Here is an 18316-nt window from a genome sequence, read left to right as displayed (position 1 = left end):
ACCATAATTGTGCTTAAAAATCATCCCATTAAACCAATTTTTTATAAGATATATTATTATGCTTGTAAGCTGAGGACTTGACGTTGAAACAAAATAATTTCTATCAAAGTCGGCTATTATTTATAATAGAAATTTAATTATTGCGATCTATCAGTATTTATTACTTTATTTTATTTTTTTTTTAGTTTGATATAAATAAAAGAATTGTGTGCCTAGCCATCCATTCTCAAAACTTAAACTTTAAAATATTCATTGATAAGGATTTAAAAATCTATTGTGTATAATAAAGTCCTAAAAAAAATATGAGAATTTTCCTATTATATTAATATTGGTAATATTAAATGAAATGGTTTTCGAACAAAGCTATAAATATTTTTTGATATAAATTCATGAATAATCTATTAGTTACCTAATGATCTGTTTTACAGGACAACTCTACATAAAACGCTCAAAATAAAATATGAATATCACTAACCTCGGCACACTTTGCATTTTTTTACCACATTATAAGCTCTACGTATAATGTATATATAAGATATTTAGAAAGTTTTTATTATACCTAGCTTCTTATTACTTTTGTTGGATTATTTAATATTTATACATATAAAATACTGTACATCTATACTCACTCACAATATTTATATTATTGTAACGGATTAAAAAAACTATAATTTGTATGGAAAATGTTTATTTAGTTGTGAGTGAATTAATCACAAATTGAAGATAGGTACAAAAAGTATTATGATATGGATAACACATTTCTATTACATTTATTATTACCATATAGGTGTGATATTAATATACAAACTATAGAACCCAAAATATGACATATAAAATTATTATAATTTATTCAACATCTCAATTCCATAATTATCAAAAATTGTAAACTATTGTAGAATACATCATCTTTTTCGATACGATTCCCTATAGTATTTTGTAAAAGAGGTTTATTTGAATTAATTTTAATTACAGCAATAAACCAAGTAACTAAACTGTCCTATATATTATATTACAAAGCACGCAATTAAAATAAGCGTGATTCGTAAATAAAATCCAATTCAATATCGACCACCTTTACAACATTAAATAAATGATGATGACAAAATATTTTACATACCATATATCCGTACAGTCTTTGAGCACAAAACATACCTTAGCGAAAACAAAAACGAGCGTAGTTAAAAGAAAACAGTTTATTTGGTAGACCCGACCGCGACGTATAGCGCCTCCACCCAATATTTTACGATTATGGCATTAAATGGGCCACTAGAGGAGCAATATTTTTACAATATAACACGATTGTGTCAATATACGTATACGAGTATATAATAACTCTAAATGATAAGATACAATCACCAAAGTGTTTCGAATTCTTTTCGATGTTTTTCGTGTTAAAATATTGTTAAGTCTTTTTATTATTACCAAACTATGTCAAGTGTCATGTGTCCTCCGACGCGAGTGTAAAAATAATAAAATGATTATCTATATATTATATTCTCTTGACAATAATAACACGTTTTACTTATATATAATATATATTTAGCCGATATTGGAAATTAGAAATATATTTTTGTTTAAATGTAAACAGAGATAGGCACACCACAATTTTTTTTATAATATTGTACATATTTTCTATTAATTTATATTTTATTATTATATTTTAGTGAAAAAAAAAACATAAAAATAAACTGCTAATAACCTAACTTAAAACTAAAATATTCTTTTTATTTTACAAGTATGATATTGTTAATTTTTGACTTATACCTAATATATTTTTTAGTTGCATTTAGTATGAGTAACAAAAATAAAAATAAAATATAAATACAAATTTAAAATGATTCCATTGAGATTCAATTTTTATCTACTTCCATAACTGTAAAATTTGAAATTTCCCACCTTTGGTAAATATTTAAATTCTCTTTCTCTCTCTCTATATATAAGAATGTACTCACAACTTATTTACACATACAGTTATAATAAATGAGGTACATGAGATAATCATAACTTTTATAAGAGTACTCAGAGTACTAGCTGATAGTACTATAATAAATAATAATATAGGTAGTACCTGTATAACTGTTTACATTTACGATATTATTTAAGTGTAAGATATTATATTTAAGTACTTAGATAATATTATTATAAATAAACAAAATAATATTACGATATTATTAAATGTATATTACACACACAATATTATTACAGTACAATTGATATCTTATTTCTTAATTATATAGCGTATATAGTATATTATACGTATTATACGTATATAATATAAAATGTATTATAAATTGTATTAATAGTAATTTTAATCTAAAAAAATTACTCAAACTTATCGGTGCAGTCTTAAAAAACTATTTTACGATAGTAAATATATAGTTATTAGTTATTACTTTATTATTAGTAATTACTTATTAATCTAAATCAATCATATTAAGATATTTATTATAATATTATTGTTATTGTTATTATTTCAAAACATTTATTCCTAATGGTTGTACCTGTCAAGTACGCTCTGCTCCTCAGGATTTTTACTGTCTATAATAATAACTATGGGTTCTGAGAAGGCCAAAAAACGTATTGATTTTAGAATGATGCGTTTTTTTTAAAGAAAATATAGTTGATAACTTTTTTTCTCTGTCTGAGATCAAATAAGTAAAAAAAATTTTGTATTAGTTTTTTGAATAATGAGAAAAAAATTGTAAAAATTAAATTTTTAAGCAAAACCATTCAACAAAATTTAATTGTTATTTTATTGTAATTTAAGAACATATAACCGTAAATATTCGAAATTAAAACAAATATTTTAAATAAATGAAGATAAAAACAAATTATGCTGAAACTTGAAACAATAAAGTTCAAAGTTCATCATACGTTGGTCAATAAAGTTTTATCTAATTCTACAAATATTTTTTTTGTTATGAGTGTCTGAAATTTAAATTTTAACTACATTGGATATTGAAAAATAAAATATACAAAGATATTATATCAAATAATCTTAGTTTTTGTAGTTGTAATTTAAAAAGTATTGATCGTAAAAACTTGATGTCTTTACTATTACTTAAATTATCATTTTCTATACTGAACGGAATTTCCTAAATTTAAGCTATTTATAGACATTTACATTTTAGATTTTTCGCTGGTAATTATTTATACATAACAAATGTCACTCGTTTGTGTTTGACCTATGTTATAAATAACAATTTACATTCAGAAATTCTAAGAAATAAGAATGTTAAAACACTTAAAACTTTTATGTGTTTAAGTTTTGTAGAAATAAGAATAAACTAATATATGTAATAACAATATAATTTATATTATATACTAACCAAAGCATGTTATCTAATATAATTCATTATATTATTTATAATAATTATAATAATTGTATAATAATATATAAAGTATAAGCAATTGAAAATCAAAACTATTGTGATAAAAAAATTATATTAACTTTACTATATTATAAGATTATATACCTTCAAATTTATCTTTAAAATACAAATGAAGAATAATATAATACACACACTGTTTGGATCTTTCACTATTTGCATGCAAATGTGCAGCCTTTGAAAAAATAAACAAGAAGATTCACCAAGCATGCTCACTCAACCGTATTTCATTTAATGCATTTATTAAAATTATGAATTTTGGAAAAATATGTATACCTAATAAAATAATACAACCAATTTAATACTAATACCTAAGTAAAATACCTATTTAAAATTATGTGAGTCTTAATGCAAGATTTTTTTGGAATGACGATAACTTTTTTAAAACTGAATAATTATGAATTAATAATAATTATTATTATTATAATTATTTTTTAAAATATCGATGGCTCTAAATGGAAATTCAAAGGATGTGTTTTTTAATTATTAATTAATTTTGTTAACAAAGGAAAAATGATCCTTGACTTAACGATTATATTATTAGTCATAATGCATCAATAAAAAAAACTTTAAATATTAATAAAACATTAGTAGAATCTATAATGTAAAAGAAGATAAGTATACATGGCGAATCGTGATGCTTAAATGACGAGTTGTAGATATTCTAATGAATAATGAGGTAATTATCTTTTTTTTTTTCAAAAAAATGAAAAATTAAAATATCTTAAATAAATTAAAAATAATTTGTTATTTTTTAAATTTCATTTAAGGAAATTAGAAACAGATAGTGTTTAAAGAGTTCAATATACACCTACATTTTTTAAATGAGCGCTTTGAGTCCTGTAGTAATATCATACTTAGTAAATTAATCATTAGTGCATTTGTCTGTGTATAAAAGATATAACAGTTCACCAGGGCATAAAAGTAAATACACAACTATATGACATTATATTATATTTTTAACTAGAATACATCTCATGAATAGGTACTTTAACATGAATCAGAACGGTACATGAATAAAAGACTCATGTGAAATATGAATTAAAGACCGAAATTCTGATTACAATCTTTAGGTTTTTTTTATATATTCGAATTTATGTTTCAAATTTAATATCAAATAGATCTATAATAAGAACATAACAACGAAACAGGAATTGATGATGAACTGCAATGCATTTTATATAGTGAAGTTCATATGATTGTTAATTTATATAATTTCTATATTTATATACGTGATACAATTACATAAAAATTGTATTATGTACGATGATAATATATTAAACTTCCAAATAAATATAAAATAATATTAGCCTTAGCTAAGTTAATTTAAAATAACTTAGGTTAACTTAATTCGTAAACAAATTAAGTTGTAAAATTAAAATATTTAATACATAGCTTACAAAAATATAAATAAATGTTATAAGTAGGTACTATTAATCACTAGGTACATTGAATTTGAATATACGCAGTTGAACTTTATTATTATTATTATTATAAAATTAATTACTGTTTGATTATTTTCATTTTATTTCGATTTTACATTTATTCACTTTTGAAAGAGACCCTGACACGATTAGTATTTTATTCAATCTGAATAGAAGTTTCTATTACGAAAAATGAAAAAATTAAGAGATATTGTTGAGAAAGTAGGATTTGGTAAGTTTACAGACCCCCGAATAAATATTTTGTAAAGTAATTTCTTAGTATCTTCGAATGTATGTTATACCTATTTAATTTTGAATTCTGTGACTTAATTTAAAGCATATACGTGAGAATATTTTGTATTTTGTCGATACTCGATAGTAATAAAGTTGAAAATGTTAATGCAAAACTACATGTATTCATATACATAATAGTATCGCAGTATTGCAGATATTTGTATTTCGTTGTTTATATTATATACTCGTGCATATATTATATTATATTATACATACATATTTGTTTTTTATTTATTGTGCAATATAGATAAAACTGGTATGGTTACTATACATTATAATATTTACCTATTTAAATCTATCCAGTTCCAAAACAAATAAAACGTGATATTTGTTTTCGTGTCATTAACGAATACATAAATGGGTTTTTCATTACACTGATTTTTGGGTTGTAAAAATTATAAAAGTATTTTAAATATTTCTATATACACCGAATGCATCAGTCATTATATAAGTATTCAGAAAATTTGTATTAATTCACTGTCCATTAGCAAAAACGCGCGATCAGTTAACGAGTTAACGAGACTGTTTAGTGATTTATGTTTTTCAATAATTAATGAGTGATATTTTAGGGCTGGACGTTTTTTTTTAATTATTTTTCTTAATGGTATTTATTAGAATACAGCTTGGATTATCAGTAAAGAGATTGAAGTATATACTATATTGATCTTATAATGATTTGATTTTTTTTTTTCGGGAACGTTTTTCTGGTACTGAAGAGTCCTCAACGAGTTTCAATAATAATAGTATTAAGTAGTAACTATATATATATATATAATATAAACTAGTAGCACCTTTAAACATCGTAAATCGAATGTGAATAGTACTTTACAAAGGTCATAAAATGCAATAAAAATTCTTCTAAGAAAGAAGAAAAACTAACAATGATGACCCTCTAAAAATGTTCAATCTATTTGTAGATTATTAATTGCTTTAACATTTAATAATAAATACATCATAATAATTCCCAATGTAAAAATATTTTACGCTTAACAGAGCAAAATAATAGGAGTATGATCTCGACGGAGGTTTTTTTCTAAAATATTGATATTATAAACGTTTACTGATTATTACTATTTATTTTCATCTTATATTTTTTACGTATACAGAATAATTTACAGGAGTTGTTCATGACTTGTTCAATGTTCAACCCCATTTTTTCTTTAATAATGTATCTGTAGTCTATATTATATAATATATTTAAGGATCGTATTTAAAATTATTAATATAGATATTTAAATTTTTATGGTTTAACAATAAAAATATATTTTTATGTGAACTGACCTTTTTAATTGCATATTGTCAATCAATTAATTTTTGAGTATTTTGATAATCCTATCTAAATCAAGTCTATAATCACATATTCTTTATCCTTAGAACATAAAATTTGATAACTCAAAAACTATTAATTTGAATTTCAATTTATCCACGTCTATTATCAAAATGCTCTCAAAACTAATTTTTGAGCTGTTCACATTGAAAAAAATAATGAATTTGTGTTGCCACAGGATACCTACTCATTAAATAGTAGATAAAAGTTAACTATTTAAAAATATGGTTTTAAAATTCCTTAAAGGTACTTGACAATTCCAAAATTCAGAATATGAATAAATATATAATTGAAGGATAAAAGAAAGACGAGTTTTATAAACTATAAACACTTATATAATATATTTATAATGTACAAAAATAAAACCTATCAATTACTGTATTAATAGTATATATATTAGTATCAATCAGTAAATTTAAACATTATGAATTATATACTAAAAAAAAAATAGAAAATTTAAAACGACTCAGAAGTAAAATTTGGTATTTTTGAAAGTCTATTTTTGGCATCTTATTAGTCATCGAATTTTAAGTAATGTATACCCATATAAGTAAAAAATCCCCGACACCAGACATGATAAAATAAAAACAATTTTATACAATATGAATAATCGACAATATTGCATTAACACATAATGTTTATTCGGTTTTTAAATATTACTAATTTATGTATTGTACTTATTTAGAATAAAATGTTATTTATATAATGTACTTAATTAGTTTATAAGTACATTAGTAAAAATACTTTTAACTATCAAAATAATTTTCATTTTCTTCTATAATAAACTACCTAATATATTGGTCTTACGATAAATAATGGGTACCTAAAAAATATAGGATTATAATTGTCAAGTATAGCTTTAGTAGGAAGATATAATATCAATATAACAGTGAGAATAAAATAATGTGATGAATAATAATAAGTAATAAAATTATAAATAATTCTATTTGTTTATAAGTAGTAAACTAGTTAACTCGTGATATTGCGTACCCGGGTGATAAAATAATAATTATAAATAATAATAATAATGAACGAAGAAAACTGATAACATATAAATTCTGATTTGTTAAGGTAGGTATTCGAATAGAAGAATACTAAAATAAACGTTACGATCGTCCAAATCATATTTCAAAAATAATAAATTAATAAACTAAACTATAATATACAACCACGTATATTATACAAAATATTTTAATTAATACGAATATCCGTGTTATTTAAAACACAATTTTTATTCGTACATGGAAAAAACACAAAACCTAGTAGTTTATTTTAAATACAGTATGAAAGAAAACAAACTGTGTGTTGTCGAGTAGGTATATGAATAGAAAGTCTAAAATCAAAATCAAATAATATAATATAAACGTAAATAATATATTCTCGAATATAAAAATTCGCGTGTGCGTTTCACTTTAGCGCAGTAGATACTGATTAAAAATTACAATTTTCGACACTATATATTATTATTATTACAATATTATTAAGTATTAAATGCTCAGAATATAGAGTACCCATAGGAGGGTACACCCGTCGGTACGGATAAATTGGCGTGCCTGACTCGACACCGAAATAACGGATAACTATTATTTTTCGTATGATAAATGAGTAAGTCGTGCTGTGGTTGTAATAAATTCGAAAACATAAAAAATCGTCTTACCATCGTCGTGGGTGAATGGAAAACGTCCGTCGATGAGCGCATGTCAAACGCGTTAAGTGCGGCCGACTGACGCGGCATGAGACTTGCTGCTAGTACTGCTCGTGTCGCAGTGTCGCGGCGATGTAATCCACGCGAAATCCGTCGGGAAACCGCTGACCGGCTGTTATTATATTATTATTATTATTATTATGACGACGAGCTATAGCAGCGGCTACGACTGACTACTGTAATGTGGAACGGGCGCGCGATGACGGCGGACGCCGACGCCGACCGAGAGATCGCGACGACGTTACAATAACAATAATATTATTGTTGTCGTTATGGGGTACGGGGGGGTTACCTATACCGGCGAGAGTATACCGAGGTATAATGTTATTAGGGATCGCCGCGAAGGAACGAGAAACCGCGGTCCACGAACGCACACCGTCACCGTCGCACTGCTGCAGCGGCGGCAGATTTCCGTTATTTGTTATTCTTTTTTTGACCGATCGACGGTAGCGTTTTACCTGCGCGGGCCGTGTACACGATACCTAATAATTGTGATCGGCGGAAACAATTTGTCACGGGATGGCGAGACGAACGATAATAATATTATTAAAACGCGTTTTTATCGTATATTATAATACAGTCGACACAGCCTTAGCACGGGACGACGATGAGAAACGGAGCGCCCTCGGAGTTGCTGCGCGGAAACAGTATACACGCGTACTGCAGCAGCTGCGAATGAAAGTAGGTAGAGAGACAACTCGGACTCACTGTGGACTGACCCGCCACGGCTGCCGCCGCCGCCAGGTATCGTGCGTATAATAATAATATTATTATTATTTACGTAGTTGTACCTATTCGCCGCCGCGTTATATCACGGTAAATGTGAAAGTACCCGATGCCCGTCTGCAGTACGCGACATCGCTATACCAATATTGTATTAGGTAGGTACATTAACCGCGTTTACTGTATCCGCAAATTACAAGTTACGAGTGTAAGCCAATAACATATTATTATTACGTCGAGCTGCACGCCTCATCGGATTAAAAATCACACTGTATAAGCGTCAACAGGTTCAATGCGGCTATCATCTCGACGTACCTATACGTAGGACCGTCTGCACTCCAGCACCGAGCCCCGTTTATACGACCTACCTATAAGTAAATAGTTTTAAGCTATATAATAATAAGTAACGACTATTTAGTTAATTCTAGTGTTGTGTAATAACTAAATTTGTCCGAGTATTCTCATTCTAAATAATCTAAGATAACAATTAAATAGCCATCCGGATAAATGTAGGTACATGCGATAATTTAAATTATTTTAAGTTTAGTAAAAATCGTTAGTGATTTAAACTAAATTAATAATAAATGATTGTATTTCTTATGGAGTGAGAAAAGTTAACGTTTTTTTTTTTAAGTACAAGATGTGAAAAATCACATTTTTATCCAAGAAGTTATACTAATGTTCGCATTGTCTATTTATAACTAGATAATTAAAATATACAGTATAATACAATATAATATAATAATACCTACAAATTACAATACTAGCTAGTTTTCGAGCATCTTAGTTTAATATAATTTTTTTTTATCACAGTTTTTAAAATGAAACATGCAGATACTGTAAATACCTTTTACGTTGTTGTTAAATATATTAAGCACAAATTAGAAATGTCTTATTGTGATAAATTAAAAAAAAAGAATATTATATTATGTAATATGGTACTATACAAGTGGATAAATGAACATCGTAAACACTGGCGGAAAAAAGTATACATTGCGCGAGTATAGCCATATGGTTAATTATATACATAAACCAGAAATTATATAATATAAAGACTATAATGTTGCAGAAAGTGCCAAATGAATAAACTGTACAAGTGTTCTGCTATTTTTGGCATAATTTACACAAATGCAGATTGGCTCCGTTGTTAAATTTTTGTATTTATTATTTAACTAGTGTTCAATTTATTTTCTATTTTAAAAATAATATGCAAATACCAAATTGAATGTTTAACACTCGTAAACTGCAAAAATAATATGTTGCCATCAGTAATGTATGTAAGGGAGAAAAGATTCAATACCAACCTCAATAACCCACAAATTACATAACTCTGAATGTTATACTCGAGAAATTTACATTTTTCAAACCATTCTTTTTAAATTGCCTATATTGTTACTCAAATTATATTTTCATATAAGCCAACAAAATATTAAAATAAACAAGAGCATCAATAATAATAGCTCATTAACAATTATTTGTTATATTATATCTATCTTAAGAGTATAACAAATAAAATAATATATTAAATAATACTTATTAAATCAGCCAATTATAAAATTAAAAATACATATTATATATTTATACCTACAATTAATTGAAAATAATTGTACACAAAATCGTATTATTTAAATAAGCTATTGTTTAAAATGACAAATTTTATAAATACCATAATCGTAAACTTTCATTTTAAATATTTCAAACACCTGCTACATATTAAAATGTTTACAAGAATGCAGATTAAAACTTTATACTCTTTTAAAGCTTTTAATAACAAGTATTTGTAAAATTGATTAAAACTGTCATTTGATTCTAAAATATAATAGGTACTATATTATTCTTAAAGCGCGTCGAATGACTAAACATCATAATGTAAGAACCTAATTAACCTATTTTTATTACTTGGTATATTTTATAATATTATATTTTTTTATAAATAATTAATTTTACTATTAGTGATATGGTAAGTTGAGTTAAGTTCAATATTAAATTTTTAGATTCGTACCGAACCACAAGAATTTGAATGTATTCCTAAATATACATTTTATATATTTTATATTTGTATACCTATAATAATTATTATGTGTAATGTGTTACGCTTACGACTCAAGACAAAAAATGATTTATTCAAATACTGGGAGACTAAGTTTATGTAAGATCTCTCAATTTTTCAATTCATGTAGGTAATTTAAATATTACCCGGTAATTATACATATATTAGATGTTATAAAATAATATTGTTATTAAATACAATGTATTTAAAGACAGATACAATAATTTACAATAAGATGTTATTACATTTTGAGTTACATAAATTGATATTATATGGCATAAATTAATTTTATTATAATAATTTAATGTACTAATGTCTAATAGGTAATAAATAATAATACAATACATTAATACAATATTTTCAGAAACAACTGTATCTGACCTACCGTCGGTTAGGTTAAAATTAGTTTAAATATTAAGTATAGAATTGTGCTAAATTTTTTTGTAAAATTCTTTTAAGAGAAAGTTATGTGGAACTTTGTAAATATTAGGTGCCTCTTACTTCTAAAAGTCTTAATTATCTAAGAATAATGGGTAGGTAAATATGTATACTACAGATAATATTAGTTAATTATAAAATGACCATAGAAAAATAGGCTAATTGATCGTTTTCATTTAAAGTAAGTAGTTGTTCCTGTAATAATGTCTTAAAAAATTTTAAATGTTAAAACTGATTAGATTGAAAAACAAAATTTGTATGTTTACATACTAAATTTTTATTACGCTGTGTTAATTTTTGCTGTGTATATGTATATTTATAAATAGATTATTGTTTGTGAAATTCTTCGCCTTTTTTGTCAATGTACCTATTCCATCAATCGTAAATTGTTAGGCTCATATACACCATTAGGTGTTTTAATGTTACGTAAAAATTGTACTACTGAAATAGCTTGCATTTCATCAAAATCGCTGGAATCTGCCTCTGGCTTAGATGCTAAAAGTACTATGAAATTGATCGCTTCTTCAAGATTATCCATGAGATTGGTGTCATTAGCTGATGCAGTTTCATCCAACCATTTTTCATACTCATTTTATGTTTCACCTACTTAAAAATGAAACTATTGATTTTAAAATTGTTGAATAAATAGTTTAAAAGAGTAATAAAATAAAGTAGGCAACTCTGATGTACAGTATGTGTTTGTGTAATATATCACAGGCCACAGCTTGAGTAAATCATTCTTGAGTAGGTAAGTTGTAAGTTACTAAAAATATATATGTAATAAATTTGAATTCAATGATAAATCATTACGAGTACCTATGAAAAATGATTCTCGACGTAGATATCAGCCTGTATAGTGTAGTTATATGTAATATAAGTATAATATTTTATGATTTAAATGCATATTGCTATTAAAGTACCTATCTATTTATTTCACTGTTAGTAATACCTATAATATTGAATTATTTTTTCAAAAATATTCATTTGAAAACGTCATTATGTATATAATGTATAAAATATAATATTATATTATGTAAAAACGTTTAAAGTAGGTATTCACAATATTATTTTCAAATTTAAAAAAGATAACGAAAACATTGTTATTCGTACAAATATTTTTCAACTTCTTATGAAGAACCCTGTATATATAATATATATGTATATACTATATATATTACCAATCGACATTTGCGACATTTAGGTATAATAACAAAATAAAATAAAAATGTCAAATGTCTACAAATAGGTCAAAAAGGCTCAAAATATTTAAAAAATTAAGCCATGTATAGAAATTGATAATACTTAAAGCTTACTCAAGTATTTAAATGTCTATAGATCTAAGGTCATTCGTTTTTGAATTAGGTACTCTAAAAAAAAATAAAAAATTAAAGTGAGTTTTTTTGGTAAAAAATGTTATTTCTTCTTTATAAAATTTCTATTTAACAAATTTTTTTTTTCAAAAATCGATTTAGTTTGTTTTATAGAAGTTAGATTGTGTTTAAAAAAATTTATATAAAAACGTAATTAAAAATATTGTACTGCATATTTACAGCACAGGTTTAACATAGGAAAAATATGTGCCTAGTTTCTAGTCATAAAATTAAAATGAGCTATAGTTATTTATAATATCTAGTAGGTATATGTTTGTCTTTTCAGAGTCAATAGGTACTGCGTTTTCTTCACTCAAATACTCAAAATTTAAAAATTAAAACTTTAAAGATAAATTGCATAGGTAGTCCTAAGCTGTCAAGTGTCAATGAGAATTAAGGAATTCACACTAGTCACAGTGAGTCACACCATGACACAAAGCAATTTACGATGTACAAAATTTAAAGTATGTTAATTATTTTATCTTCAAATGTATATTTAAAAATAAATGTGCAAGTACTTAATTTAGATTTAAAAAACGAGTTATTATATTACCTGCTAAAATGTTATAAAACTATTAGTTTATATTACCGTTGTTACTGTTTATTTATTTACCCAATTTATTTAGCCAATAAGTAAATATTTCTTTTTTATTATTATTTTTATAATAGCTAAAAATTATAATGATAAAAAAATAAAAAATCATAACATTAACGTAGAATTAGTTAATATAAATATATTTATCTTAAAACATTAAAAGATTTCTCGTATAGAAACCATAAAATTTAAATATATATAAAGGCAATTAATTTTTAATTTTCTATAGATATTATTTTAGTTCAAATTTGTACACAATTACTTATTAAAATTGTAAACAATAAATAACTATGCTAATTATTTTGTTATAATTTAAAAAAAATTATTTGTGAGGGTTTCAAATGCTTACGTCATTATAGTTATACGAATTTTATTATACTTACACAATGACGTTTTTGATTTATTTTAACTTTAAAATATTATCTATTTATGCTATGAATTTATTTTTACTGTTTCCCGGTATTTACAAATAGGTAGGTAGTTAAAGTGCAACTACTTATATGAACAAAATATAGATTATTAAGCAATATGAATAATTTATGATTGAAATTTAAATGTTTAACAATATTTATTATAGATTTTGACTAATTAATTGAATAAAAATATTTAAAAATATTGACTTATAATTAACGACTCAACTCTATTTATTTTATATTCTGAGTGATAAAACACAGCAATCTATTTTTTGTTTATCATCGCCCTATAGAGAAAATAAAATATTTGTATCTTAATCATTAATATTTTTTATCTGGTGACAAAGTGGATCAAATTAACATTTTTTAGTGTCAAACTTATTGTAAAAATATGTAGTACTTTACTTAATAATCAGAAAAAATAAAAAATAATTTTGTAATTCTATAGTAATTCAAAAACAATAACTTAAGTTACTAGAATTTTCTAAACAAGGTATATAGTTTTTAAAATATTTTGACACATTTCAAGCTATTAATAGATATATTAAATTTGTTTTTTACGAGTGTCGATAACAATACAATGTCTGCTTACTTAGTAAAATGTTAGAAATTTTAATACAATATTCTTCATAAATTATTAATTCTAGAATTTTAAAAAAAATGTTAATCGTATTTTCAATAATATATTTATGAGCGTTTGAAGTCAGCATTTTCATAAAATTCGTCAATATCGTAAAAATGTAATACAAGATTGTATAAAATTCTGATTACAATAATTATGAAATAAAACTACTTATTCAATCTATTTTCAGAAATACCTTTTATGACTGACTTAAGTTTACATTTAGACAAATGAATATAACGATTACTCACCAAACGATTTCAGTTTTGTTTGTTGTTATTTAAAAAGTATTGATCGTAGAAACTTGAAATATTCCTTTGTTACTAAAATTATTATTTTCTATACATAATACAATTTTAGAAATATTTTGTCTAAATTTTAACGTAAATTTTTAATAATTATTTATAATTATTTGTAGATAAAATTCATTTAAATAGGTACTTGATTTTTATTTTAAACCTTTTAACTGTCAAACAAAAAAATTGTCAAACATAAATCAATTATAAGTTGAAAAATAATTGAGTGTCTATAATAATTATAATAATTTAAAAATATACGAGTATCAAAAATATTTTTAAAATATTGTCCCATCAAATATATCTCAATTAAAGTATTTATTAATTTAAATTCCTTACTACCATTATTACATAGATACAGTATACTGTATGAAAAAAATTTTGATTTAAAACAAATAAAATACAATTGATATTGAAAAAATCTGATTTTGCGCTGAATAATTAGTAGGCACTAGAGTTTTCTTTATAAACTTTAAACGTTTTGTGTTAAAATAAAAATATTGTTATTTCCTTGTTAACTTTAATCTTATAACTTGGAGTTCTTAATGTTGACTTAATTAAACTAACTCAAGTTATTTTTTCATTAAATTGTCTACTTTGAGATATGTGACGTTTACGCTTACACAAGTTTTCCTGTATAGTTTCCGGTCAACATTCGACGCAATAAATGCTATAAACTATAAACAACAAAATTTTTATTATTATTCATGGTGCATTTTTTTATACCTAAAAATTATAAATATTCGCATAGTACTATTACTATATCTACGATGACAAAATGTATTAAAATTCATTACTACATTAATTATATATATTGACATTCTAATTTTTCACATTAATTTTAAAAGACTTAACTTATAATCTAATTTTGATTTATTAGGTACTTAATGACGGCTTTGTGGGAAGGTATGAGGATGATGGTAATTTCCTATTTCTTGTAACTTGATTCATTACTTATAAATTATAATTTTAAATATATAGGTTTTTAGGGGTTTTTCAATTTATATTTATGTTTTTTCAAGACCACTACTGCAGTCTGCACAGTAACTGTTCAGTGTTCTGTAATATATACACCATAATAAATAATGAAATATTTGCAAAAATAAGTATATTTCAGTAGCATTAATATGAAAATATCGCAGCTATAGAAAGCAAGTATAATAATAATATCTATTATAAAAAAAATATTTTCCTAGTCAAATTAACAAAAAAATTGGCTAAAAAAATTTGTAACGTTAAAAAATTTTTCTTATGGTGTTTTTAAATAATAAAATGTGTGTAATCTGTTATGTACTGAAACGGTAAGGTGGAGACCAATTTTTTCCTGCAAAAATGATGAACTTTTCACTATTCTCGAGCTAGTGTGTCTTTGTTAGGTTTTTTTTTCATTTAACTAAGTAATATACTGCTTTGTCACACACATACACACATAGTATTATTAATATTTACTTACAGGCACCTATCATGATATGAATATATATTTATACCCACCAAGTCGATTTATGTGTACAAGAATGAGAAATAAAAAATGTATAAAGATTTTTAACAACAAATATTTCATAAGCACACAAAAGTATAAGAATTAGATGCATTTTTTTCATTTAGTAATATTTTTTTTAAATTAATTTAATATTTATATATACTTTATAATACATAATGTTTATGTAAATAAATAAGTGTTGCTAGTTTAGGGTAAAATGTAAAGTAATTTTGATATTATAAACATTGTAACATCGTACACTTAACGTTACAACACTTGTTATCACGAAAGTATTATCGTTATTGAAACAACCCAATTTTGTTTTTTATATTATTTAAAATCATTCAAAATAAAATTTTTGTGAGATTTTACGCTAATGGGGGTAATGAATCTAAAATAAAATTACGATTTACTTAAACGATTTTTATTGGTTTGTCGTACCTAATTCAATAAATATTTTTCTTTCTTCTTCCTTTAGTTTCCACGAAATAATAACGTTAAGTATAAAAATTGCCAAGTATGTTTGGCTACAATGCTACATACTTAGCTTTGTTGCTTCATATATAGGTATTTGTATATAGTCCCCCACCTTATTCATGGTTTTCGTTTTTCTATAAAAACAACAATTCAGTTACTTTCAGTACCTTTAACAACAGTTTTTTTTAATTGATCGTTCTTGGCTGTCTTAGTACCATCAACCAATCATCAATACTTAATTACCATTTACATTGTTTGACAATTACTAAAATAATATTATATCATACTGCAGTATTACCAGTGTGTGCCTCTGGATTTGTCGATTTAACTTACCGTCTAAATGAGAAATAATCGTAAAATCTTCCTGCACATAAGCCTTATGAATAATATTATATTATACCTACGAGCTGCGTGTTCGCAAAATTAGAGTATCGAGAGTAAAATCGAGTGTCGATAACCAAATGTATTTTAGTAAACGGTGATAGTTGGGTATAGGCGTTTATTTGCCTATTATTTTTTGTGGGAAAATAATATACCGTCGTCGCATTACGAAATTAAAAATAACTTATCGCGTACCACCTATAGTAATACATTTACAAACACAAAAAAAAAAAAAAATTACATATAATATTATGCAAATGCACGTATTATTTACGTTTTCTATTATACTTATTCACTATACATATTCTATGGCTATAGCCTGTATAGTGTATTTGTCCACTAAAAGTTATAATATGGTCTATAAACCGCACGAATATCTATTGGTAGGTAGGTTGTACTGTATAAATACGCTGATTATATATGTTATTAAAGTCTCGTTATTCGTTGCGTATGATATTTTCAATAATTTCGATGATACAAATATTCTCGAAGTGGCTTATTATTATGTATAGGTATATTTATTATAGGATGGTTGCTCGAGTGTTTACGCGTACAAAATAAAAACACGCACGGAACACGATAAACATAATAATAATATACTAACCTAACCTGTACAGTACAAATACCTATACTCGTATTTACACCTTTAATGGTAAATTTAAATAATTATACTACTGAAAAGTTCCTATTTTAAGTGTGAAATAATTTATAAATAATGACGATAAACATAAAAAGAAAAATAATAGGTATATACCTACTGTGTATTGTGTATAGTCACCAATTGACCAATTAGTATCAACAGTATCACTGTTATTATACAGATAATACAATTAGTGATTATCGATTATCGACTTACCGATTTGCCGATAGTGTTTGGAAAGACTTTATAAACACTACAATTATCACACTATGTTATCCGTTTATCGATCATCAAAAAAACGTATCGTCTAATATAAACGATGATCATGGCGACTAGTTACTAGTCGCCACTCACTAGTAAGTTGTAGTTAACTAGTAAATTGCAGTTTTTAAAATTTAGACTCAGTTTAACACTAAAACGGTGTTTCGGACTCAATTCACTTAGCCCCTTATGTTTCATAGGTAGAAATTTTCTAACGCGTTTATCTTTATTATTTATTATTTTTATCTCAAAAACTATTGTCATGTACTATATGTCGTATGTGTAAAATGTACTATACAATACAGTTTTATTTTGAGTATTACTAATTATCTACCTTATTATTACTTAATACTCACAATATTAAATGCTGTAGACCTCCAGTACAGGTATACGTGCCTAATAGGACTACAATAATTATAATATAAAACTAT

General features: G+C 24.8%; 1 protein-coding gene across 2 annotated transcripts in view; it reads right to left on the bottom strand.

Moving 5' to 3' along the window:
* LOC114129713 (venom dipeptidyl peptidase 4) overlaps positions 1-8833 on the bottom strand; it is a 47009-nt gene extending 38176 nt beyond the window's left edge. The window contains exon 1 of one of the 2 annotated variants that reach the window (XM_027994528.2): positions 8092-8833. In XM_027994528.2, coding sequence (XP_027850329.1) covers positions 8092-8169 — 78 coding nt within the window. In that variant the 5' untranslated portion in view covers positions 8170-8833. Of the gene's footprint in view, positions 1-1117; positions 1270-8091 lie in introns of those variants that run through there. The other variant, XM_027994529.2, reaches the window with a different exon arrangement.
* Between the last annotated feature and the right edge of the window lie 9483 nt (positions 8834-18316).

Source organism: Aphis gossypii, chromosome X (assembly GCF_020184175.1).
Source record: "Aphis gossypii isolate Hap1 chromosome X, ASM2018417v2, whole genome shotgun sequence".
Taxonomy (NCBI): domain Eukaryota; kingdom Metazoa; phylum Arthropoda; class Insecta; order Hemiptera; family Aphididae; genus Aphis; species Aphis gossypii.
Note: the sequence above shows the minus strand (reverse complement) of the source record. Positions and strands in the feature narration are given on the sequence as shown.